The 27693-nt window shown below is 40.4% G+C and overlaps 1 protein-coding gene and 2 long non-coding RNA genes across 3 annotated transcripts; 1 reads left to right on the top strand and 2 right to left on the bottom strand.

Moving 5' to 3' along the window:
* Positions 1 to 42: 42 nt before the first annotated feature.
* On the top strand, positions 43 to 1413 carry LOC130539478 (uncharacterized). Its single transcript, XR_008954139.1, has 3 exons — positions 43 to 637; positions 714 to 990; positions 1178 to 1413. It is a non-coding gene; the product is annotated as an uncharacterized LOC130539478 (long non-coding RNA).
* A 15162-nt stretch (positions 1414 to 16575) lies between these two features.
* Positions 16576 to 21110, bottom strand: LOC130539479 (uncharacterized). Its single transcript, XR_008954140.1, has 2 exons — positions 19234 to 21110; positions 16576 to 17127 (listed from the first exon to the last, which is right to left on the bottom strand). It is a non-coding gene; the product is annotated as an uncharacterized LOC130539479 (long non-coding RNA).
* A 1081-nt stretch (positions 21111 to 22191) lies between these two features.
* On the bottom strand, positions 22192 to 23716 carry LOC130539471 (pancreas transcription factor 1 subunit alpha-like). The gene is made up of 2 exons (XM_057057836.1): positions 22823 to 23716; positions 22192 to 22711 (listed from the first exon to the last, which is right to left on the bottom strand). The coding sequence occupies exons 1-2, from the start codon at positions 23439 to 23441 to the stop codon at positions 22506 to 22508; spliced, it is 825 nt and encodes a 274-aa protein (XP_056913816.1). The 5' UTR covers positions 23442 to 23716; the 3' UTR covers positions 22192 to 22505.
* Between the last annotated feature and the right edge of the window lie 3977 nt (positions 23717 to 27693).

Genomic DNA, 27693 nt, shown 5'->3' with positions numbered 1-27693 from the left:
GTGCCACCACCATTTGGGACCCCTCAGGCGTCCTCTGCCCCGGCTGCAACAGCACCCCAGGGTGCGTGCAGTCTGACTGCGCCCGTAAGTAGCAGCGACCCATCACCAACAGTGCCCCCAGCCGACCAGCCTTGCAGTAGTCAGCAGTCCCTGCGTCGGACTGCTCGTTCAACTGCTGGCAGTCACTCAAACAGGCATCACCTTCCACGGTCAGTTAATTCGCAGGAGGAAGTTTCTAATCGGCCGCTAGACTCTGCATCCAATTCCCTAATGGCAGTGTTTAGACCTTGGTGCTAACTTGGCCCTGTCTCTCGTCGGGTCGACGATCCAAAAGGTAGGGGTGGATGTGGCAGGGCGTGGCCTGCCCTCCGAACAGGTGTCCTATGGAGGTAGTGCCTTAATTGGTGGGTGGGGAGAAAAGGTTTATATAAGGCACTGCCTCCAGCTGACTTTAGTTGTTTTTCCCCCTTCGACGGTATGGCGGGGTTGTGGCTTATCTGGGCGGTTCGACCAACAAACTGTTTCACAGCGCGAGCATGCTGTTTGGCAGCGCCAAGAAGGTTGGTGCTTCCTCCCGCCATCCTTCCACCTAGAGCGCTTTGCCGTGAGGGCACGCGCGCTAGTTTACCCTGGGCAGGTAAGGCGCAGCAATGCGCGTCACTGACTTCCCCGCACTCGGTCGATAAAGGTTAATGGCGCTGTCCTTGTTGCAGTTGACTGCCGGCTGGCGTCGGTGGGTCGCGTTGCCCCAGCGGGAACCCTTCACGGAGTGGTGGCGCCACCAAACAGTCGGCACGGACTACCTCGCGTACTGGACCCACTGCTGCTTTGGCTCCGTCCCGTTTGCGGGACTCTCTCCTGTTCGCTCTCGCGCTCTCTCTCTCTCTCTCTCTCTCGCCCCACCCCCTTCGCTCGGGGGACGGCGCTGAGACGTAGTGGTGCTGCCGAGGCGACCACGGAGCTATTACTTTTAATTTTAGACTCTTAACAGTACGTAAATGGTATCAATTTACATTTACTTTTGTTGGTTTTGTTGCTTTTTGTGTCTTGGTTGACGTTGTTTTCTTTTGGACGACCTGGTCGCCATTTATTCGCTTGTCTGTGTGAGGTGTGCGTGTGCGCTCGACGCGTCTGATTATCATTGTAAATTTAATTGTCCTCTTTTCTTTGTGGACAGGTGCTGCGGGCCACGGCGGGGACCCAACCCCTGGTGGAGGGCGTTTTTATCACACCTTTCGTGTGTAGTTTTGTTTGTAGTAGCACGGGTGTTTTTAGTTTGTTTATTTCCCCTAATTGAGTTTCACCTGCCGGTGGGGCCCCAGCCCTGTCCACCCCCTTTTGTTTGATTTTTGTACAGCCGAGTTATTTTGGTGTTAAGTTGGATTTAATAAAATTGTACTGCCTAACCCTCAATCCTGTCTCTGCCTCTGGAACCGAACCGTATCTGCGCGTGCCTGTTTCCGGTTAATTCCTGGGGTGGAATTCCCCAGGTGGCGTTGTCATCCACCGTTCCACCTCCCTCCACCCCGCCACATCTGCAAAGGTTTTTCAAAGATAAATCGACCACGTCTGTAGCTGGAGGTGTTCTGTACACAATTGTAGAGACTAGTCTTTTTCAATGTAAGTCTAAGGGAAAAATCCTTTTTGGGCCGCATAGGATTTTTATCTACAGTACCGCGAATGGTCACAGGGTAATTCGGCGTGAGGCTGAAGTCCTCCACTGTCAAGTTCTACGTCCAACGTCTTACATCCTGTGGTCCTCAGTAGCATTGTGGGACTTAAAATATTACCTCTAAGTGTGTAATTTATGCCCACTAGGGGGAGACATACAGCCGTTCATAGAAAAATCAAACTCGAGAACGTCTGTCATATCTATGAACCATCTTGCAATGTAGTTACACCACCCCCCTCCCCAAACCATCGCTCCTTCTACCGCTCCAAACACACACGCACACATCGTAATTGGAGAATATGCCATTGTTCCTGATCACAGATGGTCTATTGTTCTCACTCTGAACTAAACATAAAAATGATTCGAACCAATGAAGAGATCAGAATAACCAATTTTAAATGCTATTCATTGATAATTATTTCTCAGACCTAAGTTGGGCATGGAGTTGATCACATGTGGACTAATCAGAAATTTGTGATGATTGAAAAGAGAACTGATACACCATAGGTGTTTACACACCTTTGGAGCAGAGCAATGAATAATTCAGGAGTGTAACATCAGCAAAGGGCCCCATCAACCCTATCAAAAAGCGCGCGCACACACACACACACACACACACACACACACACACACACACACACACACACAGAGTTTTCTCCACAGTTGTCTGTTGATATGTGTCATTGATGGTCCATTCATTCTTGGACCCGCCCAACTGTCCGTCACTTCCACATCATTGCTTTTTCCAACGGCTGCTGAGTCCCCATGCTCCAGACACCCCTCTGGTCTCAGTTATGCAGTCTGACTGCTTATTGCTGTAAAAGATTATTAGGCAAAATGAAACAAAACAATGCGCCAAAACCTTTTGTTTTGTTTTGTTTTGTTTTTTAAACATAGGTAAGCACTGTCAGTCAGGGTCTCAGAGATTTAGGTTTTGATTAATTAAAAATAGAAGCATATTGTTAAGCCCTCGGGGCAGACTCATACAGTAGAGAAGCTACGCTAGAGGAGACAGGGTGGGGTCACATCTCTAGTTATCAACAGACATCCAATAGAGGCCGCAAGAGTGGTGGTGGTGGTGGTGGTGGTGGTGGTGTGTGTGTGTGTGTTTGTGTTGAGGGGAGGGGAGGGGGGGCGTGCATTTCTGCAACCAGGGATTATGCAGCTCAATCAGTCTCTGACAGATTATGTCTGAGCAAAACAGACTCTAGGGAAGAAGATTAAGTTATTTCAAAAATAGTTGTAATGGGTGAAAACAATCAGCACTGTGATTAACAACAGAGCTTGCGGCATCAAATTGCCCCCAGATGTAAAAGCGATGGTTTTAGAAGATAAATCAGCCCCGCAAATCCTCTCAGATCCATTGGTGCCAATATGTTGTGGATGTCGGATGATAATTGCCATGATTTTACTAATCCCAAAAAATTTGAAGTCTTTTAATTATAACATATAACACTATAACAAAATATGTCTGTCTGAGTATTGTTGAAAATTCCCAATAAGATTAAATTCAGAACTCTGAAATAGAATCTTCATTCATTTCTTTGTTTTTGTTCTTGACTTTTCGGGTTCCCCTATTTTATTCTATGCAAACCGTAAGATGATATGAAGTTTGAAAGACTCGTCACAGATTGATGTGATGATTCATTTTATCTTCATTTTGGTCATTTGCTTTCAGACGCTGGATGACAGTATTGGAAAAATAAACAGATTATGTCAGATCTCAGGAGACAGTCCTTGCAACCTACAGGTGTGAGGATTGGTGTTGTTGTAGGTAGAAATTAAAGTCAAGAGACTATAAATTCTATAAATTCTGTGTGTGACTGGAGTATCCTGTTATTTGCAATGACATAAACAAGGAAAATTAAAGAAAAATGTGTCAAAACCTAAAAAAAAAGTCCATAGCGCCTAAGATCCTCCTCTTTATGTTTTTAAGTTGTGTTTATGTTCAAGGAAGTAGTCTTTTTACTTTAATAATACTGGGTCCCCCCTTCCCTTAACACAGATACACACACACAGATACACACACAGATACAGATACACACACACACACAAATTGAATTGACCTTCTCATTTACATTTTTACAGTAGTTATATGAATTTTGTTTTGGAGTGAGCCTTTTTAATGTCCTAAGATATCTATCTCATCTATCTCATATATATCAACTTATTTTAATCTTTCAGCACTTTAAGACATACCGGTACATTTGCCCTCGTCCCTTGGATGCCTCTCAAATTATGTTTGACATTGGCTGTTTAAGCCAATGTCACAATTTTTTGCTTGGTAAATTCTTTAATAAAAAAGTGACTTTTTATTTCTTCATTAACCCAATGTAAATAAAAACTGACAGCAGATATAATTCAAGTTAATATGCTCAAATAAATGAAACCCCAGGCTAGTGAAAGTGTTTCGTTGCTGTCAAATGGAGGTACAAGCTGGACGATGGGTGCATTCCACTTGACTTGTGCAGTTTTTCAATCCAATGATGGTAGTCCTTTCACCCTATTAGCTCTGAATTCCTATAACTGGCTTTCTAAATGCATAGAGCCCCTTACCATTGCTGGCTCCTGCTGGGAGGGCATATGGGCTGCTTTGTTATCAGGAAGGGAGTGTGTGTGCAGGGTCCACCAATCATTGCCCTCGCCTGGGGAGTTAAACAAATTGATTGGCAGGCTAGTGGCAGTCAGTTCCAGACTCTGTGGTCCCCATTCACATAAACACAGGGAGGAGACCAGCTGAAGACTTGTTCTCTACTGGGTTCAGAGTTTTAAACACACAGATAAAAAGTAACATTTGTGGTAGCTAAAAATTTTGGTCATGGATTTTCATGTACACGCATATGTCAGTGCACATGTGAGAGAGAGAGCATGTGTTTCTAACTAATTTCTGTATGAACTAGAATCTGAACTTGTGGTTGATCAAACAGGCCTGATAATCCATTAATTAATGGCTGCTGCTGCAGGCCCTGGGATTTGGAAAATGCCTGGAGACAATTTTGATTTGTACAGTTACTTAAAAATAAACAGGAATTACAATGAATTTAATACAACTGCCACGGAGACGATTTGCCTCATGAAGTGAAGACAATGAAGGATATGTCATTTACCAGTTTATAAGTTATTTCAGTTTTGGGAATTTCACTGTATCTCCTTTAACACCTAGACAGATGTACTCAGCTGCCAAAAATTGGCCAATCTATCTATCTATCTATCTATCTATCTATCTATCTATCTATCTATCTATCTATCTATCTATCTATCTATCCATCTATCCATCTATCCATCTATCCATCTATCCATCCATCCATAATGGTCTTGTTTATGTCTCATTGGCAGAGCAATCAGTGGTTGAAGTAAATTTGAATGTTGCCTTTTTTTTAGTGTCAGTAACAGCATCAGTAATGTATTCAAATAGTTGCACATCCCCCATAACAAAAATGGGAATGAGTGAATGGGTGGGGGAACTCTCCTAGCCCTGCAGGAAGCCAGTGACTGTTCGAACAACTAAAGCATAGTTTTTAAATACATAAAGAGAGCCGAGGTACACTCAGGGCTGCAGACTGCAGACATTTATGATATTTAACAACACTTGTGTATTTGAGCACTGTCGCACAATGTGTGGGAGCTTTGTGAGAAAATACAAACGGCAAACAGGTGATTCAGAGTTTCAAGGGCTTCTTTATCTCCTGCAAATATTTAACTGCCGTCCAGCATGGTTATGTAATTTGGCTGGCAACATTAGGCTCCATCACCAGTGTTAACAAGACTGATATACACTAAATCTGTCAATGGATTGATGAATTGTTCACAGCAGAAACAGGCTTCAGACCTGGACGGAACACTTTCATGCTAAGTGGACATCTATAAGCTAGAGTAAACAGTAAAGGAGTTGCTCCTTACACACACACACACACACACACACACACGCACACACACGCTCTCACACACACACACACACAAATAAATACAATTAAATAAATACGATTGTAAGGCTTTCTAATTTTTTTTTCTAATTTTAAGGCTTCTCTATTATTGAATTTCTGGAATGTTTTTCTGCACACAGGATCTCTAGAGTTCAGACAATGAACATAGGCTACCTAGTCAAGACCATTTTCCTAAGACCTTGCTCAGTTTGGAAAGAGTTATGGTTGTTCCAAAACATTTTCCATTTTCAAGATGCCGGAGGCCACTCTGCTCTTAGAAACCTTCAGTGTAGCAGTCATTTTGTTGTTGCCTTCACCGGATATGTGCCTCACTCAACTAAAGCTAGTTGTACTCAAATCACAGGGTAGGTAGAACTCAGAGATAATCAAATGGAGGACCCACTTAGTTTAAGTTTAAATTTCACAGCAAAAGTGTAAATACTTGTGTCTTTTCAATATTCATAGTAAGTACACATAGTATATGCATCACATACATGTGAGCGCATGCTAATGTTTGGAGCTCTACCTGTTGTATAGTACTCCAATGAAATCATGCACAGACTTATCTGAAATTCCATGGGATTCAACATAAAAACATTGTAAAACAAACAATTCCAGAACAAATGTCAGCATCATGGGAGATGTACACTCCAAACCAATAAAAGCTCGCCGCACACCTCACGTGTCACTTTGTATTTGTACACTAATATATCAAATAAAATAAATGCCTATAGATTGGGAGTATTGTGTTACTGTAAACCACCAGGATAGTGATGTAAATGCACTAAATTACTTTATTGGGTTTTATCAGGTTTTTCTGAGGCAAAACAGAGTCAGTTAATGATTGATGTGCCTGCGCACCAAGATGGCTGAAACACATGGTGAATGAGTAAAATTGAGTTGTAGCTCTTAGTCTTTATGGTGTGGGCTAATTTGTCCCTGGCAATCAAAATGCAAATACTGATAAGGAGTGAATGGCTAATTTTTCTTCCGTTAGTTGTGTTTTAATATTGAGAAAACCAGAGCTTTTTTGATCAGTATTTGAAAAGGCTGTAATGGTGATGTCACTGAGTAATTTCACTGGAGTTTAATTCCCAAATATCTCTGAACTGGGTATATTACTGAGGTGTCTTCATGTATAATGCCCAACCTCAATGTGTGAGGAGGCCATTTCTCTCCCCCACCTCCACCTTATTTTAAACAAAGGCATTATTGAAAGACATAGGGGCCACTTCACTATATAAGTATAAGAACCCGATCACTTGTTTAGAAAGCCTGTATGGAGCACACATCCTTAGCATTAAGACTCCATTTATATTACATTGATTTGAAACACATTACGGTAACCATTTTTACCATGCAAAATGATAACCGATATTATAACTACTTGATTTCAAAGAGATGATATGGAAGGAATAGCAATTTTAGAAACACAAGTAAACTACCAAATGTAAGTATTGTGGGCAGATGTGTTTATCTTAGAGTGATTTGTCACTGGTGTTTAAAAATGCTATTATGGCCATCAATCTAAGATCATCTATCTATGTCTACATGTCATAAAATGAGTATATGAGTTTCAAATAATCCCCTGCTGAAAGCTCATGGTCATATGTGACAGAATGACTTAAACAGTTAGCCTTAACAAATTCAGTACGGGTCAATGTCATGCTCAAATTCAATATGTTTAATACTATTTACTTTTGATCTGTCATTTTGCATAGATACTACTTTATAGAATAAAAGTCAAGTGAACTCTGATGCCTTTCTTGCTCTTAGATCCCACTTGTAGAAATGTTGTTGTAGGGCACCTTTTTAGAGCCACCCATTAAAACCCCAAACAGGGCTAATGAATTGAGTTCTCTGTTATGACACAATAATAGGCGTTGTTTGAGGAGAGGTAGAGGGCAGTTGAATGAAGAGAATAATGTCATGAAAATGATAGAGAGCTCTTTACCTTCACAACTCATGGGCACAAGTGGAATTCAACCGTTATCATGCCATGACAATACACACAATACTAATAAGCATCAAAGTGGGCAAAATCAAGGGTGCTATTCTAACTGAAAGAACACATCTACGTCTTTAGTAAAGTAATGGACACATGGGCGATCACACAAATAAAGGGAGGGAAAGAGCATTAGAAGGACACATACAAACATAGGCATACACAATTAACCAGATAAAGGGGTAAAGGTTGGGATGAATGATGGCTAAGTAAATGGTATAGTAGCAGATGCTGGACACAGCCTCTTATTGGTGGAACCCCCTCTTGCTGACATCTTGTTAATAGAGATGTCCTCCTTCAGGTGTTTTCAGGGGGCAACCATGTTTTGTCTGATAAACTAAACCCCACATCCACAAAGCATTTTGTTTATGGCTGTGGTTTTTGTCTTTCATAGACAACAGACCTGTGCAGTTTATTTTACTACGTAGTTATACACTATTACTCATGAACCTTTAGAAATAAGGATGAAAACAAGAGTTCTATGGGCAACAGTATATCTAATATATAAAATTGATTATTTCAAATTTAAATTGTGTCAAATGGCATCTCCCTGTTTAATTCTGTCTGATTATGTCAACTTAAGGGTTTCAGTGACAACAAGATTAAAGTGTTTAATCAGCATCACCTTGTATCCACTGATCATAGCATAAAGGCTATCAGACAAAGAGAAAACATTCATGGGCTAAACACACATATGGCTCCCGCCACTATTGATTTTTTGTTAATGTACAACTGTTGGCCTAACACAGTCAACAGTGAAGTGTATTTATCAAGGTGGCTAAATTAACACGTTTTACCAGCATCAGGAATGTGAATACAAGCTGGAAGATCTTTGAGTTTCACTCCAAAATGATCAGCTGTGTAATAAACATGTATTACAAAATTAACCAACTCCCAAAAGTGGTTGTGAAGCTGCAAAAATTGTAAACTGTATTGTTTTATTTATATTGTAAACATCCCAAAATGCCTCCCAAACCTCAAAATGTTTCTAATCCATAATATCAGTGCCATGTATTAAGTGTGCTGCAGCTGACAGCAACTGTAACTTCTTCTTTGCCCACGTTTTTCCTCTGAATCAGGCACTTTAAATTTTTATCTGCATTAGTGGAAGTTCTGATCAAATTGGCACCTCATAAGAAATCCACCAAGAAACATTACATTTCAAATACCTTCAGAGTTTGGAACATAATGTTGCTTTCACCTTGTTGCCAGTAACAAACACCTACACTTCCCCTCTTTTTTCTGAATGTACAATGAACATCAGAACTTGAATCAGCAGGAGGGCTTTCTTTACTTTTCCAGACTGAGTGAAAGAAGTGAATCTGTCACTGGCCTTTGACATGATTATTTCAGCCAGACCAGAGCTGACAGTGACACCCACTAACATTCCCCGCTATTGCTAATGTGACAGGCCAGGCTGCTTTCCATTCAGCCGCTGACACATTTACACACAACCCACACACACACACAAATAAATAAATAGAGTAACCATCACCCTCCCCATACATAGTGTGATGAGTCTTTGAGCGTGTCCTTTCAGCTAAGCTTTTGTCAGAAGAAGGTGCTTGGAAATCCTCCAATGTCTTTAACTGGGATGGTTGACTGGAATTTGGTCAGATGTTAGTTTCTATGACGCTGCATTGTTTACTTCACAATATCACAGACTGTCACATTAAACAGTTATAAACCTGAAATGAAATCATTCAAGCATATCTAATCAAATTACAATCATTTGGAAGATTTAGCCAGATGCTATAGGTTCCTTCTTTATGCCAACATCAATATAATGTAAGACATATAATTACAGTAGGACATATTTTCAATAACACAGATCAGAGTAAAAGCTCAACAATAATTATTTGTGAAGGGACCAAGTGCGAATGCCTAAATGCCACATCATTTGTGCTGAATTTGTGAATGAATTTGTTTTGCAGGCAGTTGTTGCTCTACCAAGTTTGGCCTTAGTTCTATTAAGCACAGTGTGTGTTTTACAGAGCTTAAAATATATATTTTTTTAATCTTTTTAAGCTGCACACAATATATACTGGATAAACTTCCATGGCACATGACCAACCAAAATGTTAGTCAAAGGCCACACTGGAGCCTAGAGTGTTTTCTGTTTTAATAGCTGGCATGCTTAAAAAGCTCAGCTGAGATCCTGTATCATGTGTAAAGCACATCAATGTCAAAATAGCTCCATTTGCCAGAATAGGGAACTCCTTTGCAGCAGTCAGGCCAAAGCAATCCACGGGTAGACGACCAAAGTTCATGCTTTAAAGAAACCATTAACTCACATCATGTCAGTCAGTCCCTCCTGCTTCTTAGCCCCACCAGGCCTGAGTATCTAATTTAAAATGGCTTTGCAGACAGGTCATTTTATTTATCCATCCATTTTTCTTTTGTTACATGATCTCTCAGGGCACATCAGTTTGCACAGTGTTAAAAAATAATTTCCTGAAACTACTGGAATTACTTTGATGAACATTGCATAGAAGCCATATATCAGGTCACTATGACACTGTGCAGGCTGTCCACTTTCATTGTAATGGTCATTACAGCTCCATCTATGTGACTGCAGACATGCTGCAGTAAATTAGATGTTCCGGGCTGACCTCTTGTGGCCTGACCTTCACCTATCTCTCAGACCACAAGCATTAAATCTGCCACTGCAAGTCATTCACAAAGCTGGCCCAAGCCCCTAAAGAAAGGGCGGCGGGCCCACTTACAATTTAGGACCATGGGCCATGAGAAAGGACAACTCAAGTTATCCCTGGTTTGGTTCCTTTGTGAGAGCTGCAGATAATACCACAGAAGACTTGTACTTGTATCAGACATTGCGTAGAGTCTGAGAAAGGAAGAAAAAGTTGCCATATTGAAACAGTGAACTCCTGAACTGATCCCAACATAGTTTACATAGTGTACCTTCACTTTTGATCTACTAACAACACTTACCACTTTTAATGAAAAACACAGGGCACATATTTTCTTTGCGGGGCTATTTTTCTCATCTTAATTGTTTTGTGGGTCACTGGAGAAAATAGATCCTCTTGAAATTTTATTGGCTTTGTTTTCTTGGGTCTGGTGTTAAAATGAGAAAACGACAGAGGTCACATGTGTATGTTTTCCTGAAGCTCCTGATGAAAAAGCTGAGACTTCGACTGACCGGTACAGCTGAATTAAGTGCAATAATCTGCAGACCTCATATTGACTTACTGATAGTCAGTCTGTGGACCTAATGAGCTTATCTGACATGGCTACAGCCGATAAGTCTGGAAGCTTCAACACAATGACCTGCACCCTTTATCATTATGGAAGCTCACAGCAGAATGACGTATCAGACACACAGAAGCCAGGCTACTCATGCGAGCAGATTAAGTCATAGCTGTGAAAAGAGCTTCCTCTGCTGATTAGGCCTAAGAGGAGGATTACTTTAGGAGAGCTGTTATTGGCATTGATCTAGATCTGGTTGAGGGTGCTTCGGCATACAAGAATTTCTCATTTTCATATACATCCTGATATATTTCTGCTATTTGTGTTTATCATATACATTAGAAAACATTCCAAAATGTTTATTGTCCATCAAATAATTTATTGATTATGAAAAGTATCAAAACGATAGCTGATTAGATACCGGTATGTAATCATACTCTCATAGTATCTCAATATGAATATGGTCTACTATACTTATGTTGTGATGAGTGATATTGGAAGATGTTATAATCATCTCATACTTTATTATCGTTATTATCTTTATCACAGAACAAATTTTATAATCCAAATGTATAGATTGATTGATTGTTTTTTTTAACATGCAAGTGCAAACAAAGACAACTAAATAAATGTGATAGATAAATAAAAAGTAAGAACATACAAATTGTTCCAGAGGCATTTTTTGAATGTAATATACATGTTTAAGGGGTAGGAAGAAATAAATACTTCTAGGGTCCCACTCCATGATGAATGACTTATGTCAATGTAAAACAACCTGCAAAACCCTCTGTCCTTAAACCCTTGATGTAAATAAACAGATGAACAAATGAAAATGAATCACAAATCATGGAATATCATCAGGTTTTCCCTTAAACAGCTTTTTCTCCATTCATTTGATGCAGTTAATTCAAGTATGCATCTACATTTGTATCTAAGAATTGTCACACAAACACACTGTCTGTGTGTGTGTGTGTGTGTGTGTGTGTGTGTGTGTGTGTGTGTGTGTGTGTGTGTGTGTTTCACTCACTTGTCTTGAGTGTTGCAGTCAAGTAAAAGTCAACAGAGCTGACAGGGATCATGCTCTGGGGCAATCGCCCTTGGAAAAGAACCACCACACCCCTCCTTGCCATATTACTTCAGTCCATATAAACATAATCACACACACCCACCATGACCTGACCATGTGGTCCAAGGCCACCTCCAGCCAGGTCCCAACCTTTTCTTCCCCATGCTACCTCATAGATCACTGCTGACACATTGGTAATTGAGCTGGGATAGATAAGTGTATGTGGTGAGGGCTCCGGGGTCTTGACGCTGTTGAAAAGCTTAGAGCAAACACTACATGTCACCACATAAGATCTAATGGATCCCTCAAAGTCAGGTTTCTAAGCATTTTTATTGGGGGCTGTCTTTTCAAAACCAGATCTTGTTTTGAAATGCTGTTCTCTTCTTTCTTATTTATTATGGCAATTCCACTGAAATTTTAAAATGAGTCAGATTTTATTTACTTATTATTGAGGCTGCACGCTCTTTATTTCTATAAAGGCTTTCCAGCAGTTTTATTCAAATTCAGGAATCATGTCACCACAAGAAAATGTATTGTCCATCAGCTTACAATACTGGCACAGACAGGTCATAATATCTGTAATCACTGGAAAATCACTTTCCGTGTGTATTAGCCAGATGAAAAATGTGTTCATAAAACATTTAAGGTAACCACAGATGCAGCAGTAGTCTACATGTTTGAACTGCAACTTTGATGTAGGCTTCATTGGCCTGATGACATCAGACTTTACCATCACACTGATTCAATGATGAAGAGTAATTCTAGTTCTGGTCACAAGTTAATATTGTGATTTGATCTTTATAAATTAAACAGACTTAATTTGCTTTAATATACGCAGTAAAATATTTCCAAACAAGTAAAAATAAAACCATACATACCAGCAATTTTGGCATTAATTCGAACCTAATAAGAATAAACACCAAGAATGTGTCACAGTTGTGGGCAATCATGCCCGTGAGCCGCCTAGCCCCGCACACCTGTTGTGCATCAGGATTCTAATGAGCACTCTTCTTAAACCCCGGAGGCACACCTGCTCTCTGCCAGATCGTTATTCGTTCCTGATGACTTTCCATCGTATTCCTGTTTGCCTGCCTGCCTGCCCAGTTCCGACCTTGCCTGTTCCTGACCGTTCTGTTTTGCCTGCTCCCCTGTAAACTCTGTCTGCCTTCTGCCCGATCTCGACCTTGCCTGTCCCCGACTATTCTGTTCTGCTCGCTCCCCGGAGAATCCTGTATGTTGTCTGTGTCCGACAATAAAGCGGTGTTCAGCCAGACTCGTGTGTCGCATTTAGGTTCTTATCTGGTTTCTGACAGAATGTCTACTGGGATATAATTTAAAGTTCAGAAAGTTATCCAAATTCCTCCACACTGCTTCATGTATTCATATTTTCTTTAACAGAGACTTCGCAAATGTTTAATTTAGCTCACTCTGATAGTCTTCTACCTATACCAGACATTTAAGTTCTCTTGTATTAGTGTCAATGTCATGTGATTTTATGCAAATGTGAACCGGCGTATAGTCAAAATAGTAGTAAAAATATGGCCAGAGTTTCTGCTTTAGAAAAATGTTATTGCCACTCTTGGAGTCCTTTTTTCAGTGTCGCAAGCTCCAAAGCCTGTGTGTCTAAGAGAAAATCTGTGTTTAGACTAAAAAGAGAGAAAGAGAGGGGGAATATGTTGTTAGCAGGACATACAAGCGTGATAAATTTCTGTTCGTCTTTTGTCAGTGAATACGTCTGGGCCCATATGCTGGACTACAAAGCAATGTGAAAGCAGCATTTAAAAAGCCAGGCCTACCACATTAAAGCCTATAACAATCTGTGTTCATGGTAAGTTATCACTCTCAATTAATCACGTCACACAATAGGATTTCTGATGTGTTCAAGCCCCTTGAAAGCTGCAGGTCAGGCTGAGGGCAGACTGACTCCCAGCTTCCCAGTCCCCATCCTCTGCACTTTCCTTTCACTTAATCACAACTTTGCCAGGATAACCACTGCCACATTTTTCTGATTTCTGCAAGAATCATGGTTAAACATGGCTCCTAGCTCCTCAGTAAACATATATCTATAGACGAAAAGATGAGGCTTTGTGTAGGCGGTTCTGTAGTCTGGCAACATAATCAAAAGTCTTTCTGCCTGATTAAAACCCCTCCCTAGTCATTCCACTTGGCTTGTGTAAGCTCATGAATGGTATGGTATTGTCAGGGCTCTCTCCATTCCTGCACTCCTGAATGGGTTTTACCACTGGTTTAGATTCGGTTACACGGTTTTGGTTAAAAGTGTTCCCCACCCACCACTTTGGACTCCATGGTTCCCTTGGCTGACCTGTTTAGAAACTGCTGTGGAAATGTCATGTCGCCCCTCCCATAGGCCGGACAGAACATTCATTTTGATAGATTAGATAAAAAAGAAAAAATTACTTGGGATGAATTAAACCAACGGAACCAGGTGGAGCTGAACAGTCAGTCTATGGTGCAACACAAAACCATAAACAATGCTCGATAGGCTGAGAGGCGATGACCAATTACCCAAAGAACATTTCAAACCTAATGCAAAAATGCACAAGGAAAGAGTTTCTGTGTTTTAGAATATTATACTTTTGTGCATATAGAAATTAAACCCAGTTTCTTTGCAAAAGCTAAGAAGATAAAAACACTAAAGCCTTTTGAAACAAAATGTTGGATGTAGATTAAGAAAAATTAAAACAATTATACTTGTTATCAGTGTACATTAAACAATGTCAAATGTTATAAAATGATGTAATTAATATTAATATTAGATAAATTATTAGAAAAAAATAATATTAGATACATTCTAAATGTATCTTTACTTTTATTAAGGTCACAGTTTTGGTCGCACTGATTTTAGGATTTTGGCATTAAATTAAGGGGAATTTATGTCAGGGATGATGAGGCTGAATGGAGGGAAATCAGGAATCCTGAGACTTTATATTTGGATCTGAAACTGTTTGTTTTAAAGCCATCTGCCAGTCATTCTGCTTTCCTTAGAGCACTGTTCACATGTTGCAGGTGCAGTATTTAAACACATCCCCTGCTGTTTGTACAAAATGTAAACTGGTTTAGAAATCTAACCTGATTTCATTTGCGATCATTCCCTGTTGAGCCTATAATCAATTAGCTGCTTTCTCCTCGTGTTGCTGTCAATTAGACTGAGCACTGAGGAGACTGCTCATTAGTTCAACCAGCACCTCCTACATTACCAAAAGATGATAATCCAATAACATCTTATTTACTTGACACTTATTGGACAGATATTTTTCCTTTTTGACCGTCCCTGCTGCATGACTAAGAAAACCATCACTGGCTGCATTTGAAGGTGATACCTTTTTAAATGGTTTGACTGTGCCTATTCATGTTCCATCAGCCAATGTCCATGTTCAATCAGTTTTGTGTTGGTTGGATTTATTTTCTCATTAAATTGTAGTTTAGAAACATAAAGTTTGATGTTGAATTCATGTATCATCACAATCTTTATGCTTTTCCCACACTTGAAAAACCTTTTCACAGTCTGGGAAGGTAACAAATTACAGGTTTAATTAAGTTAACATGAAATTTTGTTTGATTGTGGTGGGGCCACTCCCTTAAATTCAACACTCAAAATGTATATGTTGATGCTGACTACTACTACTACTACTACTACTACTACTACTACTATTATTATTATTATATTATTATTATTATTATTATTATTATTATTATTTGGGGGGACTTACTTGTAACCAGTAATAAAAAAGAAACAATGTATGTTCAAATGTTTTACTTCAGGATTCCAAAGAAATTCTTAATTGTTTTGTGACTATCAGAACATGAGAAATACATTTCAGTACAGTGTGTTTTAATTTCATGAGGGTAATTATTCAGGAAATCAGGAAAAGAAACAAGTAAACAAGTAAGTAAACTGCATATATGTAAAATGTTAATGGCATCTCCCACATATCAGCCAGTTTCCACGGTTACCAAGGTATATTTTATTGCCTGTTGAAGCGACTCAGGAGGGATTCTACTTCAAGTCCGCCTCTTCTTTCACAGCTCAACTCTCCATCTCAACAAGAACAACACATATAATGTCAACACCAGAGTTCCCACTAAAAGTAATTGGCCTTCATTGGAGAGCATATAAAGAACAGTAGCTGGTTGCAGGGGGCTTCCAGCCGAGTTGAAGCACTCCTGGGTTAATCGCATTTCCTGCGAGGGCTGGAGTTTTTTTTTTTTCTGCCTACAAGCTATTGGAAGCTGCTGATATCAGCAAGTAAAGCTGGAAGGAGATGATGAGATCATGATGAAATCAACATTTTACTGAAACAGATGAATGAGTAAATGAACGTAAATATTCTCATTTACTGTATATCTGCTCACCAAACTTGTCCATAGCACACAAAAATTTAACATCAATCTCTGAGCAGGACACTGTTCTGGATGCTGCAGTTTCAATGTTTGAACATGATTGCTAACTTCTAGATTAGCAGATCCCCCCCCCCCCCCCCCCCCCCCCCCCCCCTCCCCAACAATCCAAAACTGTAAGGTACTTGGGGAATAAATACAGATTTAGCAGAAGCCATACTTTGCCACACGTGGGAATGAATCTTAGCAATCAAATGCATCATTCTTTGAATGTTTTGTCTTCTTTGCTTCATTGAGAAAGCTATACTTTAATGTTCAGACAATAAGTCACAATGTTGAATGTTTTAGTGTAACATGTTTATTAACTGTTTACTTGAATCTTTCCTTTGATTCTTTTGAACAGTACAGAGATCCATTATGCTGCAAAATTTAAAAAAAATTCGGAAACCTCTGAATGTAAACGTTATGACTATTTCTTTATGAAGTACTATTGTTTGAATATGGAATAAATTCTTGGTTGATAGGAGAGGGAAAAAATACAATTCCTTAACCATAAACTCGGTATTTTCCTCATGTGCGCTTTTGTTTTTGATTGATTTGACGTGCGTATAATGCTGACTTTCTCCATCCCCTCGGCTTGCTGAAACGGCCTTTTTGTGCCACTTGACTCCCTCGCACACACACACCGCATTTGTCTTGCAAATCCATCCCCGCTGCGCTGCGTTCAGGCGAGAAAAAGAGAGCAGTCGGACATCAGTGAAGTTCAGGCCAACGAACAAGCGGAGAGGCTGTTCCATAGCAGCCGCTTTTGTCGATATCAGAACGGAGAGCTGGTGAAAAATGATGCATGCTTTTGCACATCTGAAGCCTGGCAACCGACATAGTAAGGGCCCTGGGGGAGGGGGATCAAGGAAAAAAAATTAAAAAAGGCCTTTAAAAAAAACCTTTCCATCGTAAGGGCTAAACAAAGAAGACTGGGTGCGTAGAAAGTCCTCTTACACACGACGGGGATCAGCAGCGCGGAGTGTCGGAGAAAAGACGCACGGCCGTGATTGAAATTAACATATTTGTTATTTATCACTTTTTCAAGTTTCAGGGAGTTCGGAAAGCTACACAGATGGATTATCCACTTACTCTGAAGAAATTCAACAAGTCATGAATCATTATTAGATCGTGTAACCAATAATATAATATAATATAATATAATATAATATAATATAATATAATATAATATATATAATATAATATAATTTATTTATTAGCCTAGAAGTTGAAATCTTTTGTCTTGTGCCATGAAATTCGGTCTAAAATCAGACCCGTCTGGTTCATTTCCATATCCTTTCAGGTTGGCTTCCTCGTGAATGGACTGTAATATTTCATGACGGGGCACGCAAAAGCTGTGCACAATGCCACTCATATCCCCTCTGCTTTCAGTCGTAACAAAGATCATAGCAAGGAGTCTTTATGGCTAATTCACTGAAAAGCACATCTTTCGTTCTCTGGCACGGAGGTCAGGCCGCCGTGTTCCGTCCACCAGGAGGGTTTTCAGAGGCAAGAGGCAACCAACTGGCTCCATCACACGACCCGCCCCGCCCCAAACACACGCACGTACAAATACGCGTGCGCGCGCATACAAACACACGGATAGATGGGCTTACATGGACGTATTCGCACGCACCATATAACTATTTGACCATTAAAACTTGGACAAGAAAATAAAATACATATTGGAAATCTATTGATAGCTTGCAGAATATTCAAATTGATTTTTAAGCATTTAAGATATATGGTTGATTTCATACATACATACATACATACATACATACATACATACATACATACATACAGTGTTATTATTATTATTATTAATAATAATAATATAATAATAATAATAATAATAATAATAATAATAATAATAATAATCGCGTGCGAGTCCGCAACAAGCGGATCATTACGCATGGAAGTAATACTGGAATCTGCCTTTACGCGTGAACGCACGAATTGACTGTGGATGAGTTGTTCCAGGGAAGGTTTTCTAGTGACTTTTTAGTTATTATCAATTCAGGGTATTTTAGTTATTAATCATAATTCATGCCACATTCATGGAGAAAATGTTAATTCAACCTTGTAAGTAGTTTTCAGAATGTTCACATGCTAAATCATTAACTCGTGTCCGCATGCGCTCTCGCTTCTGTGGATGTTTTTGCGCTTTTGGAACCTATCCAAAGCAAAGTAACCCCCTATCTAGGAAAAATATCATCCCTAATCTTTAGACACTGTCTAGTAAACTAATAAAATAATCTTTAGGCTCCTAACTACTTGGTTTCTTAGACGCCTTCTGCACAGTGGCCAAAACTGCTGGTGCGCTCGGAGGTACTTGCTGCGGACGCATAAAGTTGGTGCTATTGAGAAGTTTAATATCCCAGGAGAAACGCAAGTTTGTATCTCAAGAGCTTCGCAGGGACAAAAGCCCAGCGCCTTCGCACCATATGCTTAATGGTCACAGCCGTCCAGGCTTTATTAGTGGCAAAACGTGCTTTTTTAAAAGTTGGAAAGGCTCTTTTATTTGAGTTAGATGAAGCACTTGCGCACAAAACCAGAAGCGCGCGCTGCCATTGACTCGCCCCCTTTTTCTTTCTTTCAGCGGTCTGAAGCGGCCACCGTCATCGCCCGTTTCACTCCAACATAAGCTTTTCATCACCCGGCTTTGTTCTCGGTGAAAGTAATGCTGCGAATCAAAGACATGACAATATTTTCCATCAGCCTGGAGACTCCGGACAAGAGCCCTCGAGCCTTGGCAAAAATCAGGACCGGTTATTCATCCTGTCACTCCGCACCTGTGGTCCCGCATTCAAAGTATACAAACCTGTCCCTATTAACATTAATTATTCACAAACAACACAAAGGCTGAAATAGAGCAGGTTGAAGTCTGTTTATAGCTTCTAAATGTTTTATTTCTCTGAAGATGTGCCCAAAGCCTTTTCTCCCTCTTACTCACCACCGAGTGCTCGTCTCTCTTTCAGCCTTGAGTAGCTCTACAGCTTGGATTGTACAATCGCAGCATCTGCTTAATCTAGTGGATAAAATATGGCACAAAACATAGCTAATAGAGGATTTTTCAGACAAACCCCACTATAATGACTTATCTGTGCCGGAAACAAAGGTGCGGGCGCTGTGAGCCGTGTGCTCATGGCTGCACTGGTTTGAGGAGAAACATACCAGGTGATGTCAAGAAAATCAGCATACCGAGAAGGACAGTGCTCCGAATCCTCATTGGTCCATGAAAAAAAGCCCGAAGACCTAAATTTAATTGGTCTATCAGAGGGCCACCAAAGACCTGATTTTTAATTGGGCACACAAAACAAACTGAGGGACACGTTAAGCGCGATTGGCCCGCGTTCTGCTTTTAGTCCAGTGTCACATCATTGAAAATCTGTTTTTATTGCAAAACGGCATGCTTTACAGTTGCTACATTGTGTCCTTCACAAAGGCTAGTGGGAGATTAAAGACTATGAAAACTGTGCCAACCCGTCGTGAAGACACTGCGAGGGCCTCTCTTTGCTTGTTTTTGGGCAGCTGCTGTCCAGGGACTCAGACGCAATAAGGACATGAAAAGAGCCTAAGTTTCAACAACCAGGTGCATCCATGACACAAGCTGATCTTTCCCAGCGGGAACGAGTAAACGCCAAAGATGTCATTTATACTGGATGGTGTAAAACAAAAGCTTTATCTCACCTCTCCAGTGCACACTGTTCCCTCCTCCACTTAACACCTTGTATCCTGCAGACACGTGTTGCTCACCAGCAGAAAGCCCCCAAGAGTGTTTATGTCACCCGCTGAATATCTCTACAACAAAATAATCTTCGAGTTAATCCGATGTGGAGCTGTCAGCTAGCGCGTCAGATCCCCGCTTTATAGCGTATTTCGGATGATCAAGGGCGACTTTCCTAATTTTTTTCACATGAGTTACTTTTAACCGAATCCCAATGAACCTTTCTGGTCAGTCTTTTTTCATCTATTTTTCTTTTTCAAACTAAGAAAAATTCCAATTTTCAGCTATGGGTGTAATTTCAGCGCACATTTATGTAAAGCGTCGGTGCGTAAAAGTGTAAATTCTGTTTTCAAATAAAGTCTTGGGATGACATAGAACTGAGCGTCAAGATTTAGTTCCGAAAAATATCAGATGCGCGGAAAAATGAAGTATCTTTACACAGTGTGTTGGAAGTATGTTCACTATAATAACAGAGCCGAGAACGTTTATCTGTCTGCCACTCCAGTTCAAAACATCACTTAATTTAAAGAGTTACGCTAAATTTCAGCCAAAACGAATTTAATATGTAAGTCAGCAATAAACGTTTCAGAACATTTTCAAATGAATGTTCAATAGTAATACATGTGTATTTGGAATTCAGCGCAAGAAACTCAACGGAAGTTATTATTTCCATTTCCGTGACTAATTCAGATCTCAATTCAATAAAACGAGCAGTTATAAGAAAATTATTTTAAGAAATCACATAAATTGCTATTTTCCAAAAACCAGAGCGTTAGATAAACATTAAAATCCTTCTCTGTTCTATAGTTAAACGGCGACTATTCAGCTCAGGGCGCCGGGCTTTTATTAACCAAATTACCGCTCTGCACGGCCGTCCTATACGTCCGTGCCTGCTGGAAACTAAAAGGAATAAAACCTGTCAGACAGTCAAACACCCCCGTCCCTTAGAGCCTTGCCAAGCCCTCGGTCGGAGTGACAAGATAGCGCGAAAATTTCAGCCCTTCCCTTCCGCTTGGTTGAAGCGCACTAAAGAGCGTGAAATGACAGTTTGCGCACCAAAACCTCCGAGACACGAAGATCTGGTGTCGCTTCAATAACTTTTCAGCCCGCTGACTCATAAACGCAACACTAACGTTAGACTGGAGTTGCAGGGGTGGACTGTGAGATTACTTTTCAGAGAAAGACAGAGAGAGCGAGAGAGTGAGTGCATGTGTGTGTGTGTGTGTGCGTGTAAGGGAGAGAGAGAGAGATGGAGAATAAAATGATCTCTAACAGTATTTCAGTTTTAAAAAAGAGCAATAATAATGATATGCATGGATGAATAATGATAAATACGTGATTACCAACCTGTTATGTGAGGGGTTTCTGACACCAGTCCTAACAGCAGTGCTCTACATGTTGCAGCAGCCGCCGGGTTTGCACATGGCTCATATGCGAGAAGCGCGGTGATGTTGTCGAGGCGGACAGGAGGCCGCAGGGCCGGGAGGCACATGCGGACGGATGTAGAGAGATGCGGATACCACATGGAAAAGGGTCCATGCAGCACCTGGCAGCATTCAACACGCGACCTCACACTAAACTGCTCGATTAACACCTTCAGTTGTTCCACAGGCTTCTCATTAGCATAGTATTAAGATGTAAGTCACCACAAGCTACAAATACATTTATATCTTCATCATTTCACTACCTCCGTTTTCAGAAATACCTGTGGCGCACAAAATATCATAGACCAAATATGATGTTTCAGGTGCTTTGTTTAGAGTTTTCACCAGTTTACTTTTCAGATAATTGGTCTCTGACGTCATTACATTAAAAGCACATATATTTTGCATAATGTCGGTTTTCATGCGCCATAATCCAACGCCAACAATATAGTTCATGAATAACCCTGAGTGTTGACACCAAAATATTACACTACATTTATTTTCTCTGGACTCGTGTATTTTGATATGTTCTATTGGATTGATACCAGTAAGAACAATCTGAATTAAATTGTGAGAGTTAAACTGCAGTCTGGAGTCTAGTCGTGCCTCCCCCCCCCCCCCCCCCCCCCCCCTTTTCATCTGTCAATCAAGAAGGTCAGGAGGTATAAAATACTGATACTGAATATCAACTACAAAAACTGAAGTAAAAGTATATACGGTCATTACAAATCACACAAATTTTCAGGAACAGATGTAGTTTCAAGTGCTTTTATTCAGTCAATATAAATAAAATCAGAGTAGAACTATATAAAGTATTTGACATTTCAATTACAGTTAAATTAAAATATATATTATCAAAATAAATATATGATTGCCAGTTGCCTTAATTACAAAATAGAATTATCAACGTGATAAAAAAAATGACGTTATCAGTCTTATATTGCTACAGCATTGTTACATGTACAGTAGAAGCTCCACTCAGTGTTCACAGTTTGACAGTGCGCACTCAAATGCGCATTAAAGTAATAAAGTTCACAGTCTTCATATTTCCAATGTGCTTTTGATCAGAACAAATCACACTTTGTTTAGGTCAAACGGAGGTTCGTTTTCAATGTTCGACAGAGTCGTTTTGCTGTGCACTTTTCTTGGGTCCTCCGGGGTCCATACCTTAGCCGTGCGGATGATGTTCTGCTCGCGAAGCAGCTTCTCGTCAGACCAGGAGAGAGAGTGACCGGTCAGGGGCGGCAGACCGTAATCCGGGTCGTTTGGGGAGGGCGACCCTGAAGGAAAAGCATTCATCAACATTAATAATTAATAATAAATTTTTGTTCATCTTCATCAGCTTTGCTACCTGTTTGCAATACGAATATTATGCGAAGTTCCAGACTTACTAGTTCCTCTATGACAAATGATGACCTTCCTCGGTTGTGTATGTGTCTCGCTGCTGTTATTCCTGATCGGGAGGTCGGACTGCACAAGCTCTGCCAGGAAGTTGATGTATCCGATGGCCAGGCGCAGCGTATCGACCTTGGACAGCCGTTTCTCGTAAGGCAGGGTGGGGATGTGCGAGCGGAGGCCCTCGAAAGCGTCATTGATGGACTGCATCCTTCGGCGCTCCCGCACGTTGGCAGCTTGTCGTAGCTGCTGCATCTCCATCTCCGATCTCATTCGCCTTCTGCGTTTCAAAAGCGGCACACCGTGCTGGCCCATCTGCGGGGACAGCTCCGGGGTGCTGTCGGCGCAACCGTACGAGAAACCAGAGGAGGAGGAGGAGGAAAAGGACAAGTTGCCGATGTCGTAGTCTCCATCGTGATGGGCTGCTTTATTGTCGTCTTTGCTGTAATAGTCCTGGAAGTGACTGGTGAGAAAGTCTACATCGTCATCCAGAAAATCGTCTGTATCCAGGGTCGCGTCTCTGGAAGAGTGGTCTGTAAAGAATTCGTCGTCGTCAAAATAAGGAGGAGACGAAAAGGAGTCCAGGGTGGAGAAAGGCTCCAGGACGCTGTCCATGTTTGTATTATTCTGGTGCTGTTGCACGAACAATAAGCCCTGTTTGTGTGTTCGCTGCTGCAGGGTCAACTTTTACATTTACTGCAAGCGCCGGCACGCGAGGATACTTTATAGTGACAGCCTGAGTCGCGTGCCGCTGGCTGAGACATGGAGCCAATCACAGCTTTGTCCGCGCGACGCACCCCGATTTCCACGAGAACCCGCCACGCCCCTTTTACGCTTCTGGTTCTTTTGACCTTTTGAGCCGACACGAATAATACACAGGCACAAAGAGGGGAAAGAAGAACAATAAAATTGAATAAAATCATACTCCCCAAAATAATGAACAATAATAATAATAATATTATTATTATCAATAATAATAATAACAACAACAACAACAATAATAATAATAATAATAATAATTAATAATAATAATAATAATAATTAATAATAATAATGAAACTGCGGATTAGCGATTAGTGATTAATACACAAAGGTCTCATCATCACCTCGGTGCGGTGTCGCGCTGACTGTAAGTTTATTCAAGAACAAGGCTTCATGTTAGTTTTATGTCGATTATTACACTTATGTTCAACATCGACTTGACCGGACACTTTTAAAGGTAAAGGTGGAACTTGTGCAAAACACAAACCCTTCATTACTAACTAATAATTCGTCGCTAAAAAAAAAAGATTTAAAAAAAAGTTTTATAAAATGCACTCGTGTATATATATCTCCTATACACAAATATCGTGATGTGGAGGAAAAACTCGCTCATTTAGTCATATACTCAGAAAGTGGACAATGCCTTCCTAAATACATGCACCAGTTGGTCGATGCGCCACTTGTGCCATCAGAAGCCGTTTTTAGTTTAGGAGCTGGTAACAAATAAAGGCACAGTGGTGGGCACACGCCCCTCTGACACCTCATGTGACAAAACCATCGCGGAGTCGCGAAAGAGTACCGGTGTTTGCAGTGTAAGTACCCATCTATTCACTCTATTCAGTCTGGACTTTGTTCTGCAAAATGGACCACTCTGTGTGTGCGGCGTGCATGCGCGCGTGTGTGATAGAAAGCTGCAATACGGGTCGCGGCCGTGGGAAGGAGGCCAGTTGCGTCGCAATCGTCAGTCAATGCAACATGTTGCGTTATAAATGAGGCTTGTGTCGCTGTCTGTCTACATAATAAAGCTGTAGCTGAAAGCCCACACGTCCCAAACAAAACACGACAATACATGCACGTCCCAGCACCGAACAGGTGCCGAACAAAGCCACCAGGAGCCCGTAGATCTGCATCTACCAATCTCTCGATAGCTGCATACTTTGTGTAATATCCACATGCAGGACTGTTTCCTGCAAACTTGATTTCTGTGGTTTTCTGTACACAAAAATCCAGCTATGTTTAACGGTGACAGTCCAGAATTGACATAACGGGCCTTGAAGACAGTCATTTGCTGTTGTTCATAATTACGACATTAATTGATACAACAAATTCTACTCTCAGGACATGAGCTCTCCTTCTTTACACACATGCCACACGCACACGTCTGCGCACGTCTGTACAAATCCTTCATTGCGTTGCTGAAAAACGCATGATAATTCGAACCGTGCAGGTTTTTAAAGCGCCGTGACCGCGCGCTCCACGCCACCACATTGATGAATGTAACGTCACGCTTAACAGGGCGACGTGTACACGCGGACAAGTGTCTTGGTTCCCATGCTGCACCTCGGTTTGCAGCATGCAATAGGACACACACACACACACACACACACACACACACACACACACACGCACGCACACACACACACACACACACACACACACACACACACACACACACACACACACACCACACACACACACACAGATATTTGTGAGTATGGTCGCCAGAGGCGTCGCATGCTGATAATAAAAGCAACAGCTAACGCAACTGTAATCAGCAACAATAATTGTAGGTCGATGTCGCTGACTAATATCTGTCACCAAAGCAAGACTATAAAGACTTGACTTGCCGAATATTTTTAACAATTAAACAGTCATCTCCTTTTCTGTCAAACAGCAAAACAATAATGTGTCCTGATATTGCTATTTATTTATCTTCTAAAAGTTTGAATTAATATTTATGAGAATTCATAGGGATGTAGATTTGTGCATGGATTTTGTGGGGCCACCTCCGGAACAGATTGGCTGTCAAGCGCGGAAATCCAGAAAGTGAAGTTCAGGAGACCAATATGTGGAATTAGTGTTGTAGTTAATCCTCAATTATAATCCTGTGTAATCTCCTCATACAGAGGATTATCCATCTGTATGACAAAGGGATTGCCAAAACAGTATCTTAACTAATTGGATGCATCTTTATCCTTTATCAGAGCTAGTTAGACTGGGGTGTTTTAAGATCTTTATGACGTTTTTGAGATATCTGAGCTCCATTTGAATTTTGATATTTAAGAACAAAGCATTAATTTAGATAATCAGATGATACTTAGAATGATACACTCAAAATACAATTCTCAAATACTGCTATTGTTCCTGCCGTTTATAGACTATTTGCACACTCGTACAAATGACCAGAAATATGGAGCCAAATCCATTAATATTTGTCACACTCATTTCCTGAATTAAAATATCTTCTTCATTATATTCATCAATAGACATAAATATTACTTTGAACTGCTTAAATAACAATAAATAATATAATTATTATTCTCCTAACAAATCGACAGTTAAGTATTGTCACAATTTACGAGCTGTTATTTAGTCAGTTTAGTTCATTCATCTTAAACAGAACTTGTCAAAAAAGCAATGATCATCTCTAGATGCTGTGGGGAGGTCAGTTTGAATGGAAATGCCATTAAAAAGTCTTAAATCACCATTACTTCTATAGAAAATACAATAAAACTAAACTATGGCTTCGTAGCTGAATGCAGTTTTTTATTTATTGTGTATTTCCCAGCATACAATGGCTGGAAGATATTAATACATTTGTATAATACTGTTTTTCTGTTGGCAAATGTCTGCATGTGCTCGTGTGTGACTCTCTGTTTGTCTATTTGACACACACCCCCAAACACACACACACACACACACACATGAAAACAGGTCACAAGGTGTCATTCTGCAAGCTGCTGTGTCAGCACTGGGAAGGTCTGGGAATCACACCACATGCACAAGGACAGACAGGAGGTAGTTGCTCTGTAGATTGACAGACAAATTAAGGAGCCCTTCATAAATTCATCTAATCGTATGGCAGTGCCACAGGTGCGCGCGCGCGCACACACACACACACACACACACACACACACACACACACCACACACACACACACACACACACACACACACACACACACAGAGGAGCCTATTCCATCTTCCTTCAGGTGAAGGGCATGGTATATGGGCCAGCAGCCTGTTGTAGACAAACACATGCTCACATTCACATCTACGATTGGTTGATTTAAAATAGCCACCTCTCTTCATTATTTGCATCTTTGGAATGTGGGAGGAAGCTGAACCCAGACAGAAAACACGCAGGCACAGGAATAGCATGCAAACCCATAGAGGATTTGAACCTTGAATCTTCATGCTATGCGGCAACAGCACTAAACACTTTGCTGCCCTCAGCAAACTATACTAAAAAGCATTTTCATAACCTGGGAGTATGAAGCACAGCTGTTAATGTCTGTAACTGACTAAGATATTAATCTGGTTGTTCCAGACCAAGAAAGGGGCTAATATCTGAGGAGGGCAGAGAGAGTCCAACTCTGCCAGAGGCTATTGATGCCTCAAGAAGGATTTGATGGGATTAAGAGAGATCTACAAGTTGATCCTTTATTACTCAGTGAAATCTCAGCTTGTTGAGATATATGTATATATGTATGTACTAGATAGATAGATAGATAGATAGATAGATAGATAGATAGATAGATAGATAGATAGATAGATAGATAGATAGATAGATAGATAGATAGATAGATAGATAGATAGATAGATAGATGTCTGTCTGTTGCTCACGCTGAAATATAACTCAATCCAATGTGGCATTATGAATTAATACTGTTAAATCATGCATTTGTTATAATTGTTTTACTGTTAATAATGTTAATTCACACTGATCTTTTAATGTGTGATAAAAGTAGTTTTTGTGAAATAAAGTCAAACTCCTCTTGATAATGTTCTTGATAAATACAGAAGTACGGTATTTGAATATTTGATATGTATGATAAACATTTGAATCTCTAACATTTCTTTATCAGTTTTGGCAAAACTAGAGA

Source organism: Takifugu flavidus, chromosome 15, assembly GCF_003711565.1.
Source record: "Takifugu flavidus isolate HTHZ2018 chromosome 15, ASM371156v2, whole genome shotgun sequence".
Lineage (NCBI taxonomy): Eukaryota > Metazoa > Chordata > Actinopteri > Tetraodontiformes > Tetraodontidae > Takifugu > Takifugu flavidus.
This window is presented reverse-complemented; position numbering and strand designations above follow the sequence as displayed.